General features: G+C 47.5%; 1 protein-coding gene across 1 annotated transcript; it reads left to right on the top strand.

Annotated features, from left to right (window-relative positions):
• Positions 1-1,852: 1,852 nt before the first annotated feature.
• Positions 1,853-20,541, top strand: LOC133896578 (ubiquitin carboxyl-terminal hydrolase 17-like). Its single transcript, XM_062337176.1, has 11 exons — positions 1,853-2,578; positions 6,243-6,792; positions 6,877-6,965; positions 10,452-10,537; positions 10,619-10,781; positions 17,862-17,982; positions 18,104-18,261; positions 18,592-18,676; positions 18,845-19,057; positions 19,420-19,481; positions 19,590-20,541. The coding sequence occupies exons 1-11, from the start codon at positions 2,199-2,201 to the stop codon at positions 20,269-20,271; spliced, it is 2,589 nt and encodes an 862-aa protein (XP_062193160.1). The 5' UTR covers positions 1,853-2,198; the 3' UTR covers positions 20,272-20,541.
• The last annotated feature ends 1,722 nt before the right edge of the window (positions 20,542-22,263 follow it).

The following is a 22,263-nucleotide window of genomic DNA, read 5'->3' as shown; positions in this document are numbered from 1 at the left end:
TCGCTTGAATTTTTAGGCATAAATTTAATTCTAAAAATTAGAAAAAAAATTATAAATATTTATCCAAGCTAATGTACTAATTTATAAAATTATTGATAACCCGAAGTTACATAGGGATTATATATGTTATGGATCATAGATGAACTATTAAAATATTGCATATATTGCGAAAACATAAGATACATGAACCGGATACATTATTACAACTATAACATACTACTCCCTTTCATAACGTAGTCATAGGTGCTCAAGTAGATCATCTTGAAGCTAAGGGTAAACATCTTGGGATCTAATGGATCTAAGATTTTGAATGAACTATTTCAGTTCAGACGTAGGCTCATAAGAAGGTATCGCTTCTTCTCTCATTCTATGGTAATGGAAGTCATATTTTCTTGCCGCCTTATCTTCAACAATCATATTATGTATGATGATATATGTTGTCATGATGTTATCGAATGCTTTTTTATCTCAAAATTGAGCTGGTCCTCGAACAATAGCAAAACGAGCTTGTAGAACTTCAAATGCTTGCTCCACATCCTTCCTAGCTACTTTTTGAGCTTGGTTGAAATGTTTTTTCTTATTCCTTTGAAGAGATGAAATTGACTTCAAAAATGTTACCCATATATGATAAATATCATCTGCAAGGTAATATCTGTTGTGGTTGTTGATGGTATAATTCATTTGTGTAGCTTAACCTTCAGCTAACTTTGCAAAGAGTGAGGGACGATCAAGGATATTGATATCATTGTGAGATCCAGGTAATCCAAAGAAAGCATGCTAAATCTAAAGATCGTGTGAAACAACAGCTTCAAAAATAATTGTGGGCTCGTGCACATGATCGGTATACATACCTTGCCATGCTGAAGAATAATTTTTTTCACTTTAAATGCATGCAATCTATGCTATCTAGGATTCTAGAGAAACCTCTTTGCTCTCTAATGATAAGTAATCTAGATGTATCATTCTCATTTGAAAATTTAAAGATCATGTGAGTGAGTGTGATTGTGCGAACTATTGAACTGAACTGCTGTTGCTGCTAGACAGAACTGCTGTTTCCTGAACTATTGAACTGAACTGTTGTTGCTATTTGACAGTTAATTTTTTAATTACATGCTTCTTTTTCTAAACTGTTGCTGTTGCTGTGATGCCACTTGCCACTTGCCAGGTTGCATTCTTCCAATATGATGTTACTTTTAGATAGATCATCAAAAATTGATGTGACTAGCTCACGAGCCAAACAAGCTAATTCGAGTTTTTAACGAGCCGAGCCGAACTAAACTTCTTTCTCGTTTTACTAAGGCCCTGTTTGTTTCAGCTTCGGATTCTGGCTTTCAGCTTTTATAATCCGAAGCTGAAACAAACATGCAGCTTTTGGTTATAGCTTTTTAAAATCTGCTGGTTGGATTGTGAGAATCTGAGAAGCTGGTTTTCCTCAGCTTTTGATAGATTGTGAAAGTTCATTTTACTAAACTGTCCATTAATTTTTTTTTTAGAATCTACAGTCTAAAAGCTTTTAACAATTCAGCTTTTAACAATCCAGCTTTTATAAACTGCTTTTCAGAATCTCTAGCTGAAACAAACAGACCCTAAGTAGCCAAATCGAACTCGCTTGTTAGCGTAACGAGTTGGACCGAGCTAAGCCGAGCTGGCTAGTTGACCAGCCCTAGGCAGCGCAGCCATCTCTCCACGGTTTCCCGCGGTCCAACTTGCCGTCCACTGGCCATCGGACGGTCCAGAACGCCCACCCGCGAGGAAACCCCGCCAGTCCGCTCTCAGGTGCGCGCGGGCGGCGAAAGAAAGAAAATAAAAACATCCAGCCGTTGCCACCGCAACTCGCCGCTGGGCTGCGCGGCTCCCCTCCTCACGGAAGCGGGATCCTCGCCCTCACCCCTCACGTTTTCCACTCCACCTCGCGCCCCGGCAACGGACGCCGACGCGCGGCAGACCCCCTCGCCGCCTTCCGCAGCCTTCCTCCCCTTCCGTTACTACTCGGGAGGCCAAGAAAAGGGGGGCGAGGGCGAGAGGGGCGCCCCGTCGAACCCTAAATATCTCCCATTCTCTCCGCAGGCGGCGTCGTGTGTGGCAGCGGGATCCGGTGCGCGCGCGCGAGTGGCGGATTGCTTTGAGACCCTTGCGCCTGGCCGGAGGCAAGGGAGGAGGAGGAAGGGGAGCGGATTGAGACTTGAGAGCGTGCGGGGATGGCGGAGGTGTCGTCGGTGCTGGCCGCGGTGGCGGTCGTCGTGCTCGTGGCGCTGGCGGCGCACGAGTGGCTGCGGCGCGCGGAGGCGCGGAGGGAGGAGGTGCGGCGCCTCGCGTGGCTCGCCGCGGAGGAGGTGGAGATCGCCGAGAGGGAAGAGGCCCACTACTACGGCCAGTACGGCGGGTTCGTGAGGGCGCCCGACCTGGCGGAGGCGCCCCTGCTGTGGGCAGCGCCAGCGGTAGCTCCGGCGCGGGAGGAAGTGGAGGAGGCTGCGGCGGCCTCCCCTCCGGCAGCGGCAGCGGTGGGGAAGGGATGCTGTGCGGTGTGCGGCAGACCAACGACATTCCGGTGCAAGCTATGCAAGAGCGTCAAGTACTGGTCAGTGGGCTCCCATCCTTCTCAATCCATGTTGGTTACATTGCGGCATTGCGCGGGCGTGTGATTTTTCCAACCTGGTTCTTTTACCAATAGGGCGTATTTTTACAATGCGTGTGAAATGCTTGTTTTCCCCTAATCATTTTTGGCTCCAAGCGTATCAGGCTACTGGCTTACCATCTGCTGCTTATTTTTTCATCAATTATTTGCTCAACATGTGTAGGCTGGGACCAGCATTGCCTGTCTGATACTTATTTCAGAATTTCTTATCATAAATCTGGTATTGTTTCATCACGTAGTTGTTAATAGGCAAATATTGCCTCTGCCATTTACGAGGCATATATGTGCTAAATGATGGTAATGTGGCGTCAAAGTGTGGAGGAAATGTACTAGTGTGCCCAAGAATTTACAGTATCTATTCATGTCTATGCCAATATTCTGACAAGGACTATTGCCTACATCAATTCCTCCTAACTGATATGTATTAGTTTGTGGAAACATGTGTCTTTTTACCATGTACTATTTCCATGCCCGTACGTTGTAACGGGAGAAAAAAATCCACGAGATAAAATAACTGACGGGTCAAACACATGCATTGCAATAAAACAACACAAAGTTGATTGATACATAAGTTCCAGCAATATAGAAAAGTGATTCAGATCGCACATGCAAACTGAACTTCACACTTTCTTCGATGCAAAAATCATCATGTAACGCCTACTATAAGATGCTTGTTCGTAGAAAGCCTTCAAGACATGAAGAATACCACCATAACTTATGTTCGCATGCGCTGAAAAATGTCAGGTCAAAACATAGTATGCTAGATTATAATACCTTCTTTCAGGTAATGTATCAATGGTCGAAAATAACCAGCCTTTGCCATTAGTAGAACATTTTGTTAGTTGGACGATAAAATGTGCAGCAACTTCTCAGCATCATCATTGGTGCCTAATTCATGTGCATTCCTCAATGTCACTAACATTATAATATATCCTTTGATCCTCTGCCGAACTTGTGGGATGTCTGACAAATCCAATAGCACTGCAATTGCTTCCCATCTCTCATCGACATCTCTCGACAATGAACGGACAATGCTTGAAAGTGCCTCAGTGCTTGCCAACCTCTCTTGCAGAGCCATGGAGCAAATATGATCACATTAAGGATAAGAGAAAAAAAAGAATATAATTAAGTGTCACAATAAAGATCATCGAGATGATGTAACTCCGATAATCAATTAATAAGTTTTATTAATCATAACTTTTTCGTGATTACTTTTTTTACGTTCTTTTGATACTCGACATCATTACGGTCAGAAGAAAATACGATCTAGATAGGGTATAGGCAACACAAACTGCATAATACATTAAATGGTTGGGCATAACTCGAACGTCCTGTGAGCTGCAACGTCCCATGCCATTACAAAATCCAAAGTGACACAAAATGCAGCTTGGCAAAGGGTAATCCTTCAAATGCAGCTAGAGTTGTACCATCCGAACTAATACCAAACTGATTTCGCGTGAGTGCGCAAGCATAGGCAACAAAGAGCCCATCAAGCATTGGCTCACCTTGCTCTCGCTGCCAACGCAGCCCACGAGCTGCCACAGCGCGGCCATGACATGGACCCTGGCCTCGGCGTCCCCCATGCCGGTGAGTCGCGTGGGCAGCGCCGACACCAGGAGCTTGTCCTGGTCGTCCTCCTCCCCGAGCCTGCCCTCCTTGGCCAGCGCGGCCACCTCCTGCGCCATGTGGCCAAGCTCGGCCACCATGCCGAGGTCCTCCACATCCACCGCCCCGCGCATTGTTCTTGGCATCGCGGTGCAAAGCAGCCAACATACGAAGAGGCAAGCAACAGCGACTGGCGCGCGCGGGAGATCCCCACCCCACCCGATGTGAAGGCCGCTGGAGAAGAAGCGGCCCTCGCTGACGTGATGAATGCGGAGGTCGTGGTGGTGGAGGCGAGCGCGGAGCAAAGGGAGGAGATGAAGGGTGAGAGGCGAGCGCGCAGCGGCGAGGGGGGCATCTGGAGGCGCGGAGCGCGAGGAGGTCGGCGGCGAGCGGACAGAGTGCGTCGCCAGGCTCCCAGAGGCGCGCGTTGGAGCAGAGCGCGAAGCGGCCAGGGAGATCTGGAGGAGCAGAGCGTGAGGAGGTCGGCGGTGAGGAGGGAGTAGGACACACAAAAAAGGCTGCGGATTAGGTGGGAAGAGCGAGGGGAGAAATCGTTGGATGGACACAGAGAGAATGCGGTCCACACGTCGGGAGCGAGGGATTCGGGGGTGGACGTGGGATTCAGGTGGGTGCGAGACTTATTACATACATAAGTAGGAGAGATTACTATGCACTGAATTCAATTTAGAGGGGAAATGTATGAACTGTTAGGGACATGTATAAATATCAAAGCAACTATTGTTTATACTGTATGACAATACACTTATTTGATTTCGAGTAATTGTACAAGCTAATTAGAACTGCTGTATACTCAGCTTAGGCCCAATAGATTTTGAGTGTGGATGCTGCTTTCAGAGAAAAATTACCCTAGAACTGGCATGTATTACCAAATTTTATGGCTTGATTTGTTGATGTAGCAATTCCCACATCTTGGGAGCTCATACTGGGCCGGATGGTTTAATCATCAGGTCCATTTATGTAGTCAAGTTCAACAATCCAGCCATTCTGTAAAATAAGGGGTTGATATTTTGAAAACTAGTTGCTGGGAATTTGGGGCTGCCTTTTTGCGTGTCTCTGTTGCATTGATCAATACTTCTACATTATGTGGTTGAATATGATTTTAGTATGGGCAATTTGAGTTATGTCTAGATAGTTGCATGTCTCCTTCATATTAGGCAAATAAAAGCAATCTATGTGATTCTATGTCAGCTATAAAGTAATGAGATTGGATTTTCGTGAGCTTTGTTTGGAACCCTTTTTCAATGGAAGACCTCATCTTCCAGTTTTATCTTACCTTGGATGCTACTTTAGTTCGCCAACTGTCTGAAATAGAGGTGTGAAACAAATCTATTGGGTCGCCAATGTCTTAAGAGTTGTGTTTTCTTTTTTCATCCTATGAGATTTATGTGCATCTTTGTTCAAGAAAAACCTTAGTTAGGAGCATATAAAATGGAGCATTGATTTTCTTGAGTTAGGTTTGTGTTACTATATTTCTTTAGGAGCAAATTTTCACCAATTAATGTGTTACTATAAAATGAAGTCTAGGTAATCAATGTCCTCATATTCCCAATAGCGATTAGTGCATGTACAAATTGTTCGCATCCTTGAACCGTGTTGCTTATATCCAGAATATTTCTTTTGAAAGCTATAGCCAGGTACTTGACTACAAATGAACCCTGAAGAGTCTCTTAAAAATTGCAATCCCGAAGGAACAGATGCTTGTAAAAGTTACAGATCAAAGTAGCTCTCAAGATTAAATAACTCCGGTTCCAGAAACCAACTCTCTGCGACTTAGTCCATGTTTTACTCCACATCTAGGCTTAGGCCTTTTATTTCACCAATGCCATGCATCCCTCTCGTATATTGTAAGATACATTGTATGGCATCAGACCTAAGATTCTTTATTCAAGAGGGTAATGTCAACTCCATATTGTGTGTGTAACCAGAGAACCCTACTGTCTCAATTGTTTTACTTCAGTAACTTCCTTCTTGTTGACTGCAGCACCTTCAAATGCCAGATAGCTCATTGGAGAAAAGGTCACAAAGATGAATGCCATCTGCCAGGTGTTGGTGCCAGGCAAGACAATACAATAGAAAATGTGATGCCTGGAGTAGAGACAGCGGTTAAGGGTGTGCCATATGATAAGGAATCCAATACTGCAGAGGCTTCTCAGTTTACTGGGCAGACAGAATCTGTTGATTGTTCAAGGCTTTCAAATTCTAGTAAAGGTTGCAAAGTTCATGACACTGCTGTTTGTGAAAATTCTGGGTTGGAATCTGAACTGGAGCAATCCAACAAACAAGCTCTTGGTGCAGACAACGTAGAAGGCTCCAGACATTTACCATGCATGCCAACTGTCGACAAAGTTCCTTCCACTCACAGTGGTGCATATCTTTTTGCACGTAACCCATCTAAAAGGGCAGATAATCTTCCTGGTCCATCTGTTAGATCAGAGAGTGCAGGTGTGATGCCATATAATCCGTCAACAGAGAAGAAAAATGCAAGGCAACAAACAGCTCCAAAAGTTGTGAGGCATTATTCATCTGAATTGGTAAATATAACTGGGTAGCTCAATTAATCACTAACATATACCGCTATGCAATAATATTGCCTAATGGTTATCCAAATTTGCCAGACACTTTTTCCATACAAACATTTTGTCGACCTCTACAACTTCAAGAAGGTGGAACTGCAACCTTTTGGTCTTCATAACCTTGGGAATAGGTAAATAGTTAATGGACATTTTATTAATTATTATTGCATATTTGCATATAGGAACCATATGGCACCGAACATTCGTGTGCTTCTATTAGATGTAACCTACATTGTTTCATTTGGAGATTGTTAATATCTGCTGACTGCATATAACTTCTGTACTATTTCCCAAAGAAACACTCCTAAGCTATTTAATTTGCTTCTTCCATTGGCGTCTGAATGCTACAACTTATTAATTTGCTTCTTCCATTGGCGTATGGATGCTACAACTTATTGATTTGCTTCTTCCATTGGCGTATGAATACTAAAACTTATGAACTATCTTGTTGTATTAATCCATGAGCCAGCTCACTTTACTCGCAGCTTCATATGGTCATATCCCCCCCCCCCCACCCACTTTGCTCATAGATATGCTTCATATATTTTGTCATGTGAGGCCAGTAGTACAGCCGCAGGCCTAGGGTGCCGGCGTCTTAGAAGAAGATGTCGGATGTAGGAAAGTTAGGAAATAATTTCAGATTAGGTAAGAGATAGAATTCGAATAGGAAAGAGTTTGAGGGAGGTTATTTTTGGTTTAGGATCGTATAAGAGCCAGTTAGGAAAATTAGAGTTGGATTACGGCATGAGAATCAAGGAAGAGTTGATGCAGATAAGGCCACCTTCATGGCCTTATCTTCTCCAAGCTTCACTCTCTTCAATGACCTTCGATGGGAGACTGAGGGGGTCACTGATCTGGCTACCATTAAAGCACATGTTTTGGACGGTTAGCTGGCTGCCCCATGGAGTGTGCAGGAAGGGCTGGTGTTGTATGATTGAAAGGTCTACATCCATCCATCATCGCCTCTTCTCTCGACCGGCCATGAAGGCGTACAGAAGACCTATGTTCAGCTCAAACATGATTTCCACATTCCACATTCGACATTCCACGCATGAAAAGGATCGTCCAAGATTTTATCCGCAACTGCAGAGTTTGCTAGCAGAACAAGGTGTAGCAGCTTTAGCCAGTTGGTCTCCTACAGCCCTTGGAAGTTCCCTCTCGCGTCTGGGAGGACATCTTGATGGATTTCATTGAAGAGTTACCACGGGTAAATCAAAAATCAGTCATCCTCACCATCGTTGATTGTTTTTCCAAATACGCCCACTTTGTGCCTTTGGCGCACCCATATATTGCAAGTTCAGTGGCTCGGGTGTTCTTTGATGAGGTGATGCGCCTCCATGGCTTCCCATGCTCCATTGTCAGCAATCGTGACCCGGTTTTTACAAGCAACTTTTGGCAAAAACTCTTCCGCCTCACTGGTGTCAAACTCAATTTGAGTTTGGCATTTCATCCAAAATCCGATGGGCAGACCGAAGCTATGAACAAAATCATTGCCATGTACCTGTTCTCACAGGTGACTGTCCACGACAATGGCTTCGTTGGCTTTCATGGGCCGAGTACTGCTACAATACTTCGTTCTAGTCATCGTTGAAGGAGACACCTTTCAAAGTCATCTATGGACGTGACCCCTCTCCCTGCGTCAATATGATGGTACGACCTGGGTCATGGTTGTCGACCAATTTCTAGCCGATCGCGACTTGTTGCTTCATGATGTCCGCGGACAGCTTTTGCAGGTTCAACAGTATTACAAGCGGCAATATGATCTTCATTGCCGGTCGCTGGTTGGAGGGACAATGGGTTTGGCTCCGCCTTCAACATCGCCAGGTTTCATCCATCGCCCTCAAGGCTCACCGGAAGCTTGCTCCACATTTCTACGGGCCTTACAAAATTCTACCCCGGATTCGGGACGTTGCATATCAGCTGTAGTTACACCCCAAGCACAAATTCATGACGTTTTTCGTGTTGGTCTTCTCAAGCCATTCTTCAATACCACCCCCAGTAGCCCCCCACCATTGCCGGACGTGCAACATGGGCGTGTTTGTCCGTATCCTCGGGCAGTGGTGCGTGCAAGGTTGGCACGCGGCGTTAAGGAGTTCCTGGTACAATGGAAAGGTTAGCTGGATGCCGAAACTTCATGGGTTCCCATCGATGATTTCAAGCGCCATTATCCAACATTTCAGCTTGAGGACGAGCTGGTCTCCGAGGGGGGGGGGGGGAAGATGTCATGTGGGGCTAGCAGTACAGCCGCAGGCCTAGGGCACCGACGGCTTAGAAGATGTCAGATTTAGGAAAGTTAGGAAATAATTTCAGATTAGGTAAGAGATAGAATTCGAATAGGAAAGAGTTTGAGGAAGGTTATTTTCGGTTTAGGAATCATATAAGAGTCAATTAGGAAAATTAGAGTTGGATTACAGCATGTTGTCTGTGAGTTGGATTACGGCATGGACTCTTCGTGCCAGTTGTGTAACGCCTATTTATAGCGGGCGCATCTATGAGAAAAGGAAGCAGAAATTATATCCCTATCTTCTCTCTCGGTTTCTCTCTTCTACCTCAGTTTCTTCTTCTACTGGCGCCCTTCCCCCGCGCCAGCTAACTCATCGCCATGGCTCCAGGCTGAGGGTTTTAGCTCTTCCACAACTACGCGTTACGGTCAGGCACAGGCCATGACATATTCGGTGAAGAAACATTTTATTCAATGTAGACTATGTTGGAGTCACATCAATATACATGAATAAATAAATAAATGAGATGATATTGTCGGCTTTGTATTGCACTTACTGCCAGTGTTTTCTCTTTTCTAGGATTTAACTGATTCTCATTGCACTAGGAATGGAGTCTATTAGCATTTAGATAGCACAAGATAATAATATAGTTTTTGAACCAGAACACGTAATAACTATGAGGAACGTAGTCAACCTGGTGATGCTTCTAATGCACCAAATACATAGGGTTGTAGACTGCAGTACTGCACAGGTTAGGTTGTACGTACCAGGCTACATGCAACATTAGTTAGTTATACATAATTATCTTTGTAAGCTGTAATATAAGTTGTATGAATATGCATATGGTTTTATTAACTTAATGTTATCTTTATGTAATTTTAACTGTAGCAGTGTGTTGTCCACTATAGCATGGGGAAATAAATGGATTGCAAAAATTCTATATGATTCGGTAGTAATATTTTTTATGGAAAGATTCCATGTAATATAGTAATATAATTATAGAACCACGATAGTTCTATTTTTACTCTCTATTCTACTACTTGTGAATTGTCCGGTGCTTTGCGAGCTGTATGGTGCAAATTGGCAGTACTATTAAACACATTATCTTGTTCAGTGTGATAGGCACACTTTCTCTTGTTTTCTCGTATTGATTTAAATTTTGCTCTTTGTAAAAATTCAACTGTTGTTTCTTCTCAATTGATTGTATACTGTAAATGCTATCATTAACAAGATTATATTTTCTCACTGCATCATAGTACTATTAAACACATTATTGTAAGCAATTGATGGTTAAACATGTTATGGCATTTTATTAAGTGTAAATAGTTATTGAATCTGAGTGTTGCACTTAATGCTGTTTCTTTGCCTAACCTCCTCTAATGATTTCTTTTGCAGCTGCTATGCAAATGCTGTTCTTCAGTGCTTGGCATTTACCCGACCACTTACAGCGTACCTTTTGGAAGGACATCATTCACGAAATTGTAATGTACGCTAAACCTGCATTTCTTGTGTTACATACCATGTTCCTTTGGTTAACAATGTAGTGCTATCATATATTCTAGGTTCTAAAAAGGAATGGTGTTTCATGTGTGAGCTGGAAAAACTCATTGTAGAGGGCAAGCGTGGAAAATCTCCCATATCACCTACTGGAATACTATCTCATCTACTTGAGATAGGGCGTAGCTTTGGCCCAGGTAGAGAAGAAGATGCTCATGAATTTCTCAGGTGAGATTTTTTTTTTCTACTTAACTGCCTAGGTTATATTGCTATGCCTCAAATAATGTATGTCAGCATCCAAATGTGCACCAAACTAGTGATGGTTGATCAATTTATGATCAGTATTTCGAGATTCAGGCTGATAATATTTTGTATACTGCTGATGAGTGTACACCTATTTCATGGAAACTCACTGGTTTCTTCATGCATTCATAGAAACTTATGTTATTGCTATGACTGGGCAACTGTTTGGGGGGGGGGGGGTATTAATTCCAAACTATAACTGATGTTTTTCTAATCGAAATAATTTTCTTGCATTTGAACAGGAAATTCTTCATATAATGCTAAGGATTACACACCTATTCCTTGTTTATGAATAATTTAGTCATGCGTTCATGCAAAACATATCATATTATTGTGACCGAGAATATTTTTCAAGGGGTATTTATTCAAACTAGAACTGATGTATTCCTAATCAACAGATTGCTTTTGAAAAAGGAAACTACTATTAATTTTCTTCCCTATAATTCAGTATCTGCAAACATAGGTAAATTATGAAGCATTAATGCTCTATGTCAAAAGCTAATTGGCTTGCACTTGCTGTTTTGCTAACATGTGCATCTGCTAAATTGATTAGTGCAGTAGTTCGGATGATAATTGGTATAGTTGTTTTTTTATATATTTAGATAGACAATTGAAACTTCATTGAACAACTTATGGAGCTCATTACTGTTTTATTGTAAATTCCAGCAGAATGACAGCGCAGGCCAACTTACTGATTTTTTCATGTTAGTGCTCATGGTGTCATCAGTGCTATGCTAGCTTATATTTGTAGAGGTCGATATTCAGTGTTTGTGCTATAGACATATAATAACGAAGTTGGTTATATTGTGTGACCACATAATCATGTCCACGACAAAGTGGCATCCCGTAGGAGGTTGAGACAGATGGCATTAGTTCTTAGGTGGGACAGTAGGTGTTAGTCGCTGAATTCTTACTCTTGGTAGTAGCTGAATTCCTACTCTCATCGAGAGAGGATGACACTAGGAGTTGGGGCAATTTTTCCTTTATTCTCACACAAAAATGCCATGCCAACCTGAGGGGTTGGGGATACATATTTATAGGCCCATGGCCAGCCAAGCATATGCCAAGATGCTAGTCTAAGATGCTGTCCTAGTGTCCTAGATGCTGTCCTAAAGCATATGGGCAGCAAGACCACCACCATGTGGCAGCCCCACAAAGACCATGTGCTGCACAAGGACTTATCCCATCATTCTCCCCCTAAGTCTTGTGCGTCGTCTTGTGGGAAGATTGAATCATCCCGGTCCTGGAGCAGAGCTCAAGGAACTTGAGCCTCCCAAGAGGCTTGGTGAGCAGGTCCGCAAGCTGATCCTTGGTGTTGATGTAGCTCGCCTTGATGCTCCCTTCCTACAAACAGCCTCGGATGAAGTGGTACCTCACCCGGATGTGCTTGCTCCGTTCATGGAAAATGGGGTTCTTTGCCAGGGCTAGAGCAGACTTGCTGTCCACCCTGAGCTCCACCGCTCTAGTGTCTCTGCCGAGGAGATCACCAAGCAGTCGAGCGAGCCAGAGCGCCTAAGTCGAAGCGGTGGAGGCCGCTATGTACTCGGCCTCGCAGCTGGACAGGGCCACCACCTGCTGCTTGACCGACTGCCAGCTAACGAGGCACTTGCCGAGGAAGAAGAGGATCCCGCTCGTGCTCTTGCTGGTGTCGATGTCGCCGGCGTGGTCGCTGTCGCTGTACCCGACGAAGTGTGCCGCCCCAGGGCACCTAGGGTAGTAGAGGCCGTGGTCGAGAGTCCCCGCAACGTAGCGGATGATCCTCTTCACAGCCTGCTGGTGCTCCGTCGTCGGTCGCTGCATGAACCGACTAACATAGCCGACGGAGAATGCCAAGTCCGGCCGTGTGTGGGCGAGGTAGCGAAGGCTCCCCACAAGACGCCGGTACTGCGTAGCGTCCACCTCCTCCGTCGTGCTGTCGCGGCTCAGCTTCAGCCTCTCCTCCATCGGAGTGAGAGCTGGGTTGCAGTCGGTGAGCCCAGCTAGCTCAACGACGCGCTTGGCGTAGGCGGTCTGTCGAAGCGTGATCCCGGAGTCATCCTCCACTGCCCCGCCGGTAGATGGCCGCCTCGTGCGGGCTTTGCTCGAAGCCCATCCCTTTTAGCGTGGAATCCAACTTGGCATTCCACGCCCTCGGTGCCTGCCGCAAGCCATAGAGGGCCTTGCGCAGGCGGAGCACCTTGCCCTCCTTGCCGGGGATCGTAAATCCCGGCGGCTGGTGCACGTAGACCTCCTCCTTCAAGTCGCCGTTAAGGAACGCCGACTTGACGTCCATGTGATGAACACGCCAGCCCTCCTGGGCAGCTAGCGCAAGGAGGAGTCGCACGGACTCCATCCGTGCCACGGGAGCGAAGGCGTCGTCGAAGTCGACCCCCTCCTGCTGCACGAAACCTCGTGCCACCAAGCGAGCCTTGTGCTTGACGATGGCGCCGGTTTCATCCCTCTTCAGCTTGAACACCCACTTAAGGGTGATCGCTCGGTGACCACGAGGGAGGTCAGCAAGCTCCCAGGTGCGGTTCTTCTCAACCGCATCCATCTCCAACTGCATCGCGGCGCGCCATGCCGCGTGTCTCTCGGCCTCTGCAAACGACCGAGGCTCGCCGTCGTCACACGCAAGGTGCAACTGCGCCTCCAGATCGTGAGGCACCAATCCCGGCACCGGCTGGTCGCCGAGAAGGTTCTCCATCGTACGGTACCGCAACGGCTCGCCGTCGTGGTACGCGTCGATGCGCTCCTCGTCGTGAGAGAGCGGAGTAGGGAGCTCAACCGGGTTGTGCTCGACACGAGCTGGTGTTGGAGTAGACGTGCCCGGAGAGGTGCCTGTCGGTGCTGGAGTGCGTGGCGTTGCCGGCTGTGGTGGAGCCGGCGAAGAACTCATCGCAGCCGAGGTCCTGGCTGGAGAACGTGGTGCTGTCGAAGTAGCAGGCGCCGGGGTCGGTGGAGGCTCGGGGACTGGGGTAGACACGCTCGTCGAAGAAGAGCTGCCTACTCCCCCAGCTCCCTCGAAGTGGACGTACTCGACAGTGAAGTCGTCGTACGTCGGAGCCGATCTGTCGTCCATCGCCTTGTCCCACGCCCATCCTCGCCCTTCGTTGAACACAACGTCGCGCGCCGTGTGCACACGCTGTGTCTTCGGGTCGAGGATGCGGTAGGCCTTCGAGCCCTCCGCGTAGCCGATGAACACTCCCGGAGTGCTCCTGTCGTCGAGCTTGCTGATGTGGCCAAGCTCCTTGGCGAACGCGAGGCAGCCGAAGACCCGCAAGTGGGAGACTGCCGGCTTGCGCCCATGCCAAGCCTCGTACGGCGTCCTGCCGTCGAGCGCCTTGGTAGGCGAGCGGTTGAGGATGTAGACGGCCGTCACCACCGCCTCTCCCCAGAAGACAGCCGGCATCCTCCTCTGCTTGAGGAGGGCCCGAGCCATCCCCACAACCGTCTGGTTGCGCCGCTCGACGACGCCGTTCTGCTGCGGGCTGTACGGCGCGGAGTAGTGGCGCTGAATGCCCTTATCAGCGCAGTACGACGCGAATTCAGCCGCCGTGAATTCGCCGCCGTTGTCGGTGCGCAGCACGCGCAGCTTGCGGCCGCACTCCGCCTCCGCAGCAGCCTGCGCGCGCCTGATGGCGTCCGCAGCCTCTCCCTTGCTGCCGAGGACCATCACCCACATGTAGCGGGAGAGGTCGTCGACGAGCAGCAGGAAGTAGCGTCGTCCTCCCGGTGTGGCCGGTGTCACCGGGCCACACAAGTCCCCGTGCACAAGCTCGAGCCTCTCCTTGGCTCGGAAGCTCGCCCGCTGGGGAAAGGGGAGTCGCCTCTGCTTCGTCAACACGCAGACGTCGCAGAGCTGCTCCACATGGTCGAGGCACGGCAGGCCTCGCACCATCTCTGCGGCACTGAGCCGCTTCAGGGCCTCGAAGTGAAGGTGCCCGAAGCGCTCGTGCCATTGCCACGCCTCGTCGTCCCGACGAGCGGCGAGACAGAGGGGTTGTGCCACCTGCACGTTAAGGACGTAGAGTCGATTTGTGCCTCTGGTTACCTTGGCAAGAAGGCGACGACGGCGATCCCAAATCCTCATGACTCCATCCTCAACAACCACGCGCGAACCGTTCTCATCCAGCTGTCCCAAGCTGATGATAGAGTTCCTCAACGCGGGAATGTAGTAGACTCCGGTGAGCAGCCTGTGCTCACCAGACACGGCGGTGAAGATGACGGAACCGACGCCCTTGATCTCCACGCCGGAGGCATCCCCAAATTTGACGGAGCCTCGGACGCTAGAGTCAAGCTCGGTGAAGAACTCCCGTCGACCGGTCATGTGATGGGTGGCGCCGGTGTCGAGGCACCACCCGTCAGTCTTGTCGTTGCCGGAGCCGTCGCCGAGGAGGGCGTGTGCTTTTGGCTCGTCAAGGTGGAGGAGAGCCGCTGCGGCCGGTGCCGCTGGAGGTAGCTCTATGCTCGCATGAGCCATGAACAGAGCCGGCTCCTCCTCCTCCGCCTGTGCGACGTGGGCCTGGCCGCGTCGTGGCTGACGACAGTCCTTGGCCCAATGGCCAAGCCGGCCGCAGTTGCGGCAGGTGTCGTCTCGTGCCGGCTTGTGCTTGCCGGCGGCGCCGCCCTGGGCGCCTCCGCGGGCATCACCCTCGGCACGTCCTCGCGCCCCGGCCTGGGCGTCTCTGCGCACCTTGCGCGGCTTGCCACGCTTGCGGCCGCCTGTCGTGGAAGAAGGCTCCCCCTTCCTCCGGTCACCCTGGCAGGCATCCCACTGCTCCCGAGTGAGAAGGAGCTTCCCGCCAGTGGTGATGGGCCCCGAGAGAGATTGTGGCTCATCGCTGTCGACGACCTTGAGGCGACCTATCGCCTCCTCGATCGACATCGTGGAGAGATCCAGCAGAGACTCGATCGAGCGAGCCATCTGCTTGTACTTCTCGGGGACGCAACGGAAGAGCTTTTCGACAGCTCTCTCCTCGCCGTAGGTGTCATCGCCGAACTGCACCATCTTCTGCAACAGAGTGTTGAGACGGAGAGCAAAGTCATCAACGTCCTCACCTGGCTTGAAGGCCAGGTTCTCCCACTCCTTGCGAAGTGCCTGCAGTGTGGACTTGCGGGCGCGGTCGCTGCCGATGCGTGCCACAGCCATGGCGTCCCAAGCCTCCTTTGCAGTCCGCTTATTGGTAAGCGAGAACTGCATCTCGGACGGGACTGCTGCGATGAGGGCATCCAGCGCCCGTCGATCCTGGTCGTAGTCGACGTCGCCGTACCGGACTGCCTCCCACATGTGCCGCACCTGGAGCTTTACCCTCATCACCGCAGCCCACTCGACGTAGTTGGTCTTAGTGAGGGTAGGCCACCCACCGTCGGGGCCGACGTCCCTGACAACAGCCTGGAACCCGTGGTGACCACGGTACCGATCCGGGGAGAGAGAGCCACGCCGCCTGTAAAGGCCGCGCTCTCCATCGACCCGTCCGCCACCGTTGCCGTGCGCGCCTCCTCCAGGAGCGCCGCCGGCGCGTCCGCGCCTGTCTGGGCTGCCGCCCCGCTCGTGGGCGTGCGCCGCTGCCCACTGTGCCGCCCGCTCTCGCGCTGCCTCTGCCTCCGGCAGCTCGAGGTCCGCGTCGGCGCTGTCGTCAGCAGAAATGGAGCTGCCGGTGCTGCCGCGCAGAGCCTCGACCTCCGCTGCCGCCGCACGCGCTGCAACCGCCGCAGCCGCTGCTTCTGCCTCCGCTCTGGCTGCTGCTAGTTCCGCCGCTGCCAGCCTCGACGCCCTTGCCGCCGCCGCAGCGGTCTCTGCCGCCGCTCGCTCGCGTTCCTCTGCCGCGGCAAGTTCGGCCTCCTGCCGACGCCGCGTGCTCGAGGCGACCGAGCGCTGAGACTGCCCTGCGGACATGACGCGCTACCGGGGGAGGGCTGCTGCGTGGGGAGAGGGCTGCTTCAGACGAGCTACTGCTGCTCTGCGCAGAGGGAGAGGGGTGAGCAGGAGCAACCGGGGCTGCTGCTGCTCTTAGCTGGGGCTGCTGCGAGGCTGAGGGGGGAGATGAGCAGGAGATGCTCAGGCTACAGGATAAACAAGCTCTGATACCACTTGTTAGTCGCTGAATTCTTACTCTTGGTAGTAGCTGAATTCTTACTCTCATCGAGAGAGGATGACACTAGGAGTTGGGGCAATTTTTCCTTTATTCTCACACAAAAATGCCATGCTAACCTGAGGGGTTGGGGATACATATTTATAGGCCCATGGCCAGCCAAGCATATGCCAAGATGCTAGTCTAAGATGCTGTTCTAGTGTCCTAGATGCTGTCCTAAAGCATATGGGCAGCAAGACCACCACCATGTGGCAGCCCCACAAAGACCATGTGCTGCACAAGGACTTATCCCATCAGTAGGTAGACAAATTATCCTGTTGCATCGCAAATTGCAAACTGACCTAGTTATACAACGATTTAGCCCTTCTGGGGTAAATACAGTTGTGAAACATTCACAATGAATATTTTGTTCTTATGAGGGAGCAATGGGATGGACTGGTGTGATATGGTCGGCCTATTCTTACTAGTATATTTCCTCTTGTCATTCTTTTTCTTTTTTCCAATATCTGATGCCTGTATCTGTTTTATGGTATTCTGGTATGTTTGTTGCATTCTGTAGGTCAAATGTCGGGGAAGTGTCTTTTGCATTATGTAGGTCAAGTGTCGTGGAAGTGTCTATTGCATTATGTAGGTCAAGTGTCGTGGAAGTGTCTTTTGCATTATGTAGGTCAAGTGTCGTGCAAGTGTCTTTTGCATTATGTTGGTCAAGTGTTGTGGAAGTGTCCAACTGGATTCACAATATGGTGCTGCATAAACTAAACATTTTGGTCTCTAGTTCATAAGAAACTGTATGCTAGTTTGTTAATAGCAGATACTTGATCCAGAACATCCCCAATTAATTGGTGTTCTAGAATGCATCCTATTTAAATTTTGTTTGTTCTTCTCCCTGGGAATTGTATTTTCATAAACCTGTACTGAATGATAAGTTTAACAGGTATGCAATTGATACTATGCAATCTGCTAGCATGAAGGAAGCCAAGGAAAATGGTGTCCATCGGTTAGCTGAAGAAACAACACTGGTGCAATTAATATTCGGGGGCTATCTGCACTCTAAGGTTTTCTTCACACAGTCCATTCAGCCTTTTCCATATCCTATGGACTTCTAGTGGCAGCATCGCATATCTCATGAAAACGCATCTTTTATAATATTTTTAATCATTTCTTCTTTTTTCCTAGATAAAATGCACAAAGTGTCAGGTCAGTTCAGAACAACATGAACGTATTTTGGATCTAACTGTTGAAATAGATGGGGATATCAGTACCCTTGAAGATGCACTTCGTCGGTTTACATCTTCAGAAGTTTTAGATGGTGATAATAGATACCATTGTAGCAGGTTGGTTCAGTTTTGTTCTATTATTGTTTACCTTCTCTACACGCTCATGATCTGCATTTGTGTTTTCATCTGTTCCTTGCATATAGCACCTTGCACAGTGAAGGAAACTTGAGCTAAACCAAGGGCTTTATAGCGGCAACTTATCTTCAACAAATTATTGTTAGTTTAGCACTTTTAGCTACTTCACTTGCTGTAGGGGGTTGAGATTGGTGATCATTTTGAATCGTTACTTGAGATTTATGGGAGAAACGAATGCATTGCCCAGTAGTTTAATCCTCTTAGTCTAATGATACTTGACTTCATCTTTCTTTTGCTTCTTATTGTCACCAGATGCAATTCATATGAGCATGCCAGAAAGAAGTTGAAAATATCAGAAGCTCCCAATATCCTTACTATTGCATTGAAAAGATATCAGGTACCATTAAGAATCTTAGGCTATTTCCTTCACTTTAAGTGCCATGCGGCCTCAAGAAATTGTTGTCAACCTGGGTTGATATTATCCTGTGTTAGGTTTCAATCAAGTGTGTAAAGCATCGTAGTCTGGTTTTACATTCACTGTAAATCCCCCTTTTTTTTTGGGCAGTCTGGTAAGTTTGGCAAGATCAACAAGGTTGTAAGGTTCAAGGAGTACTTGAATTTGTCCAACTACATGAGTGCAACGGATGATTATGCCCCCATGTACAAGCTGTATGCTGTGGTTGTCCATCATGATGTTATGAATGCAGACATTTCTGGCCATTATGTATGTTATGTCAAGGACCCGCAAGGGAAGTGGCACGAGATGGATGATAGCAAGGTAAATAATACTTTCTAGACCTGCCTAGTATGGTGTGTTGCATATTGGAAGATTATTTAACCTGACACATGTTATAATGCCGACCAGTTTTTTTTCTTCAGGACATTTGTGTCATTGTGTTTATGCCATTGGGAGTTTGTGTTTCGCTCACATGTCTCCCGAACTTGCTGTTTTTGCATGTCATTTGACTTTGTGTGTATGCCACTGGCCAGTGTCCCACACACAAAGGCCAGTTGGAGTCCAGTGGCACACACACAAATTCCAATGGCATGGAAACAAATAGTGAGTTTGGGATGGCATGCGAGCAAAGCATCCACTTGAACCAATCTTTCCAGATAAATACTCTTCAATGTTGTTTGTAGGTGAAACCTGTTTCTCTGGAAAAGGTCCTGTCAAAATGTGCGTACATGCTGCTTTATGCAAGGTAAATACTGTGTCTCTCTCTCTTATGACTTCATTGCTATCCAGCATTTTGTCTTCTAGTTTTTGTTGGTTTTCCTAAAGTCTGTTGTATCCGTGTTAACTCAATCAGGTGTTCACCTCGTGCCCCAAGCTCTGTAAGGAAAGCAATGGTTGCTCATGATCCATCGCGCTCTAAGAAACCCAGGCAGAAGACACATTCAGAACCAACATCTTTGGGAGGAGGCAGTTACTTGAGCAGGCACCAAGGTGGGCACTTGTGTAAGGATCACATAATGCACGACCTTACATACACATTGGATACATCCAATGATTTGTCATACCGAGTACCGGGCTTTAGTCGAAGCAACAGCTCCTCGCTGTTAAGCAACTCTGATGCAGGGTCAACCAGCACTTTCAGCAGTGATAGCACTGACAGCACAAGGAACTCGACCAGCATGGAGTATGACTACATATTTGGAAACTTGGATCAAATGTGCGCAGTAAGCACTGCGGTTATACCCGAGGAAGATGAGCTTAGCTACTCGCGACAGAGGTCGAGCTTGAACTCTAGCTCTTCAGGTCAAGATGTGGACCAAGTAGGTGAGTTTGCGCGGCAGTACCAACACAAGCATCAAGCTGGCAGAGGGATTTGGGAACAGGGTGGGGAGAACTCATCCTTCTCCTATACTGACCAAGGTAAACATCAGGGTAGCAGCAGTAGTCGTAGTCTTAGTCTTAGTGGTAGTTGTAAGTTAACAGAGCAGCGTAGGACGACAGGGGGGCTGACCATGTCCCTAGAGAGGTTTACTTAGGTCAATTAGGAAGAGGACTGCCCAATCATTGTATTGATATAGGTGGCTTGGGGCTGTAGAGAAAAGATTAGTAATTTATCATGTATGATTATATACCATTGCAATTAAAAAGGGGGGCGGTTCATAAGAGGTGGTGTGCATCTTGCTTCGTGGGATTAATGGGTTGGTATCTGGGGCAAAGTACTCTCACCTGTAAGGTCGGCCAAAATTCATTTATTTTTTGCCAAAAAAGATTTAAGAAAGAAGGGTGAGTAGTGTTCGACTTACTCTACGTCTTTCACCAAATTTAATGATCTGACCCTGTACAGATCGGAAGAAAGAAAAGACAAATTCAAAAGAATTGTGACAAAAATACTGAAGTGAGCTTTTTTGTCACTATCGTCTTATCTTTCTGTTGTTTTGTAAACGGTTGGACTAAATAATTTTGGAAGATTCTCTGAACATGTTGAACACCGTCTGATTACCTTTTCTTGAAAATTTGGGGGAAAAATATCAGCATTTTGCATGACTATGCACGGTTCAAGGGACTTGCACTAGATGCCATAAATTAATCACCCCAAAGAGGATTCGTATTTCTCTTCTCTGCTTCCATCATGCCCCCTTCAAATTTCAGTCCGGTCTGCACGCATAGGACCATGCATCAATAGCCCATCAGTCGAATATTTCACGGGTTGGTCTAGGGATGGCAACAGGGCGGGGTAGGGCCGGGGGTGCCCCCGTTCCCACCCTGAACTCCGAGCCCTTTGCAACGTAACAAGACTAATATCGAGATGGAGATGTTTTCCTTATGACATGCAGGGATTAGGCCGAAGGACGCACAACGAAGGACTGAAAGTCCGAGGATGCAAGCGATGATCCTGAAGGGAACACATGAAGCAAGGAATGCCGAATGGCGGATGTGGTAAAGAAGCTCGAGAGGCGAAGCCAGGACGCGAGGATCGAAGAAGGAAGGGATGCAGTGAAGCCCGAAGGACAAAGGTACAACGAAGCCCTGAGGACGAAGGGGTGCGGTGCAAGGACCCCAAAGAGAAGCCTGCAGGTCAGCAAGAATCCAGCGAGAAGATAACCAGAGAGAATCTGCTAGTAGCCCTGAAGGGAGACCCGATGCAAGTTTCTTTTGGACACGTGTCCAGTCTAGATAGTACAAGACAATGAAAATGTACAATGACAGTCATACCCTAGGAGTATCCTAGAATATTTCTTAGGGTTAAAACAAATATTCTTATGGATAAAGGGCACAAATGTAATGATGATCATAGTGGTTAAGGTATGGGCTATAAATACTCTGACCTGACTGATGTAATAACAAGAAGAAACAGTTATTACACTCACTATTACGAGTCTACTGTTTACTGTGTTACGATCAAGATCCCAACTGTTTTTTTAAGGCTTTGGTTCAGGTTTTTTAAGCAAAATTTATGTTTCTTTAGAGGAAGTAAAATTGATGTGATGTCCATGTTATGATCAAACCGGATTGAATTGCACTAGAAGTACCTATACATGCACAAGTGTAACATACACTCAGCCAGGTCCATGCATTACTTACACTTTAACCTATAGAATTACCTATACATGCACAAGTGTAACATACACTCAGCCAGGTCCATGTATTACTTATGCTTTAACCTGTAGAATTACTTATACCTTCACAAAGTGCAACATACACTCAGTCAGGTCCATGCATTACTTACCCTTGTAGAATACCTATACCTGGTGTAACATACATTCAGCTAGGTCCATGCATTACTTACGCTTTAACCTGTAGAATTACCTATTCCTGCACAAGTGTAACATACACTCAGCCAGGTCCATGCATTACTTACGCTTTAACATGTAGAATTACCTATACCTGCACAAGTGTAACATACACTCAGCCAGGTCCATGCATTACTTACGCTTTAACCGATAGAATTACCTATACATGCACAAGTGTAACATACACTCATTACTATAGAAAAGGTCATCACTGCTGGTTTAAAATTGACATTATTA

Source organism: Phragmites australis, chromosome 17, assembly GCF_958298935.1.
Source record: "Phragmites australis chromosome 17, lpPhrAust1.1, whole genome shotgun sequence".
In the NCBI taxonomy this organism is placed as follows: domain Eukaryota; kingdom Viridiplantae; phylum Streptophyta; class Magnoliopsida; order Poales; family Poaceae; genus Phragmites; species Phragmites australis.
This window is presented reverse-complemented; position numbering and strand designations above follow the sequence as displayed.

Bases quoted from the DNA above. Each gene is read 5' to 3' on its own strand.
- LOC133896578 (XM_062337176.1), top strand. From the start codon at position 2,199: ATGGCGGAGGTGTCGTCGGTGCTGGCCGCGGTGGCGGTCGTCGTGCTC. The intron at 6,793-6,876 runs GTAAATATAACT...CAAATTTGCCAG, and splicing joins GGCATTATTCATCTGAATTG to ACACTTTTTCCATACAAACA. The intron at 19,058-19,419 runs GTAAATAATACT...TGTTGTTTGTAG, and splicing joins ACGAGATGGATGATAGCAAG to GTGAAACCTGTTTCTCTGGA.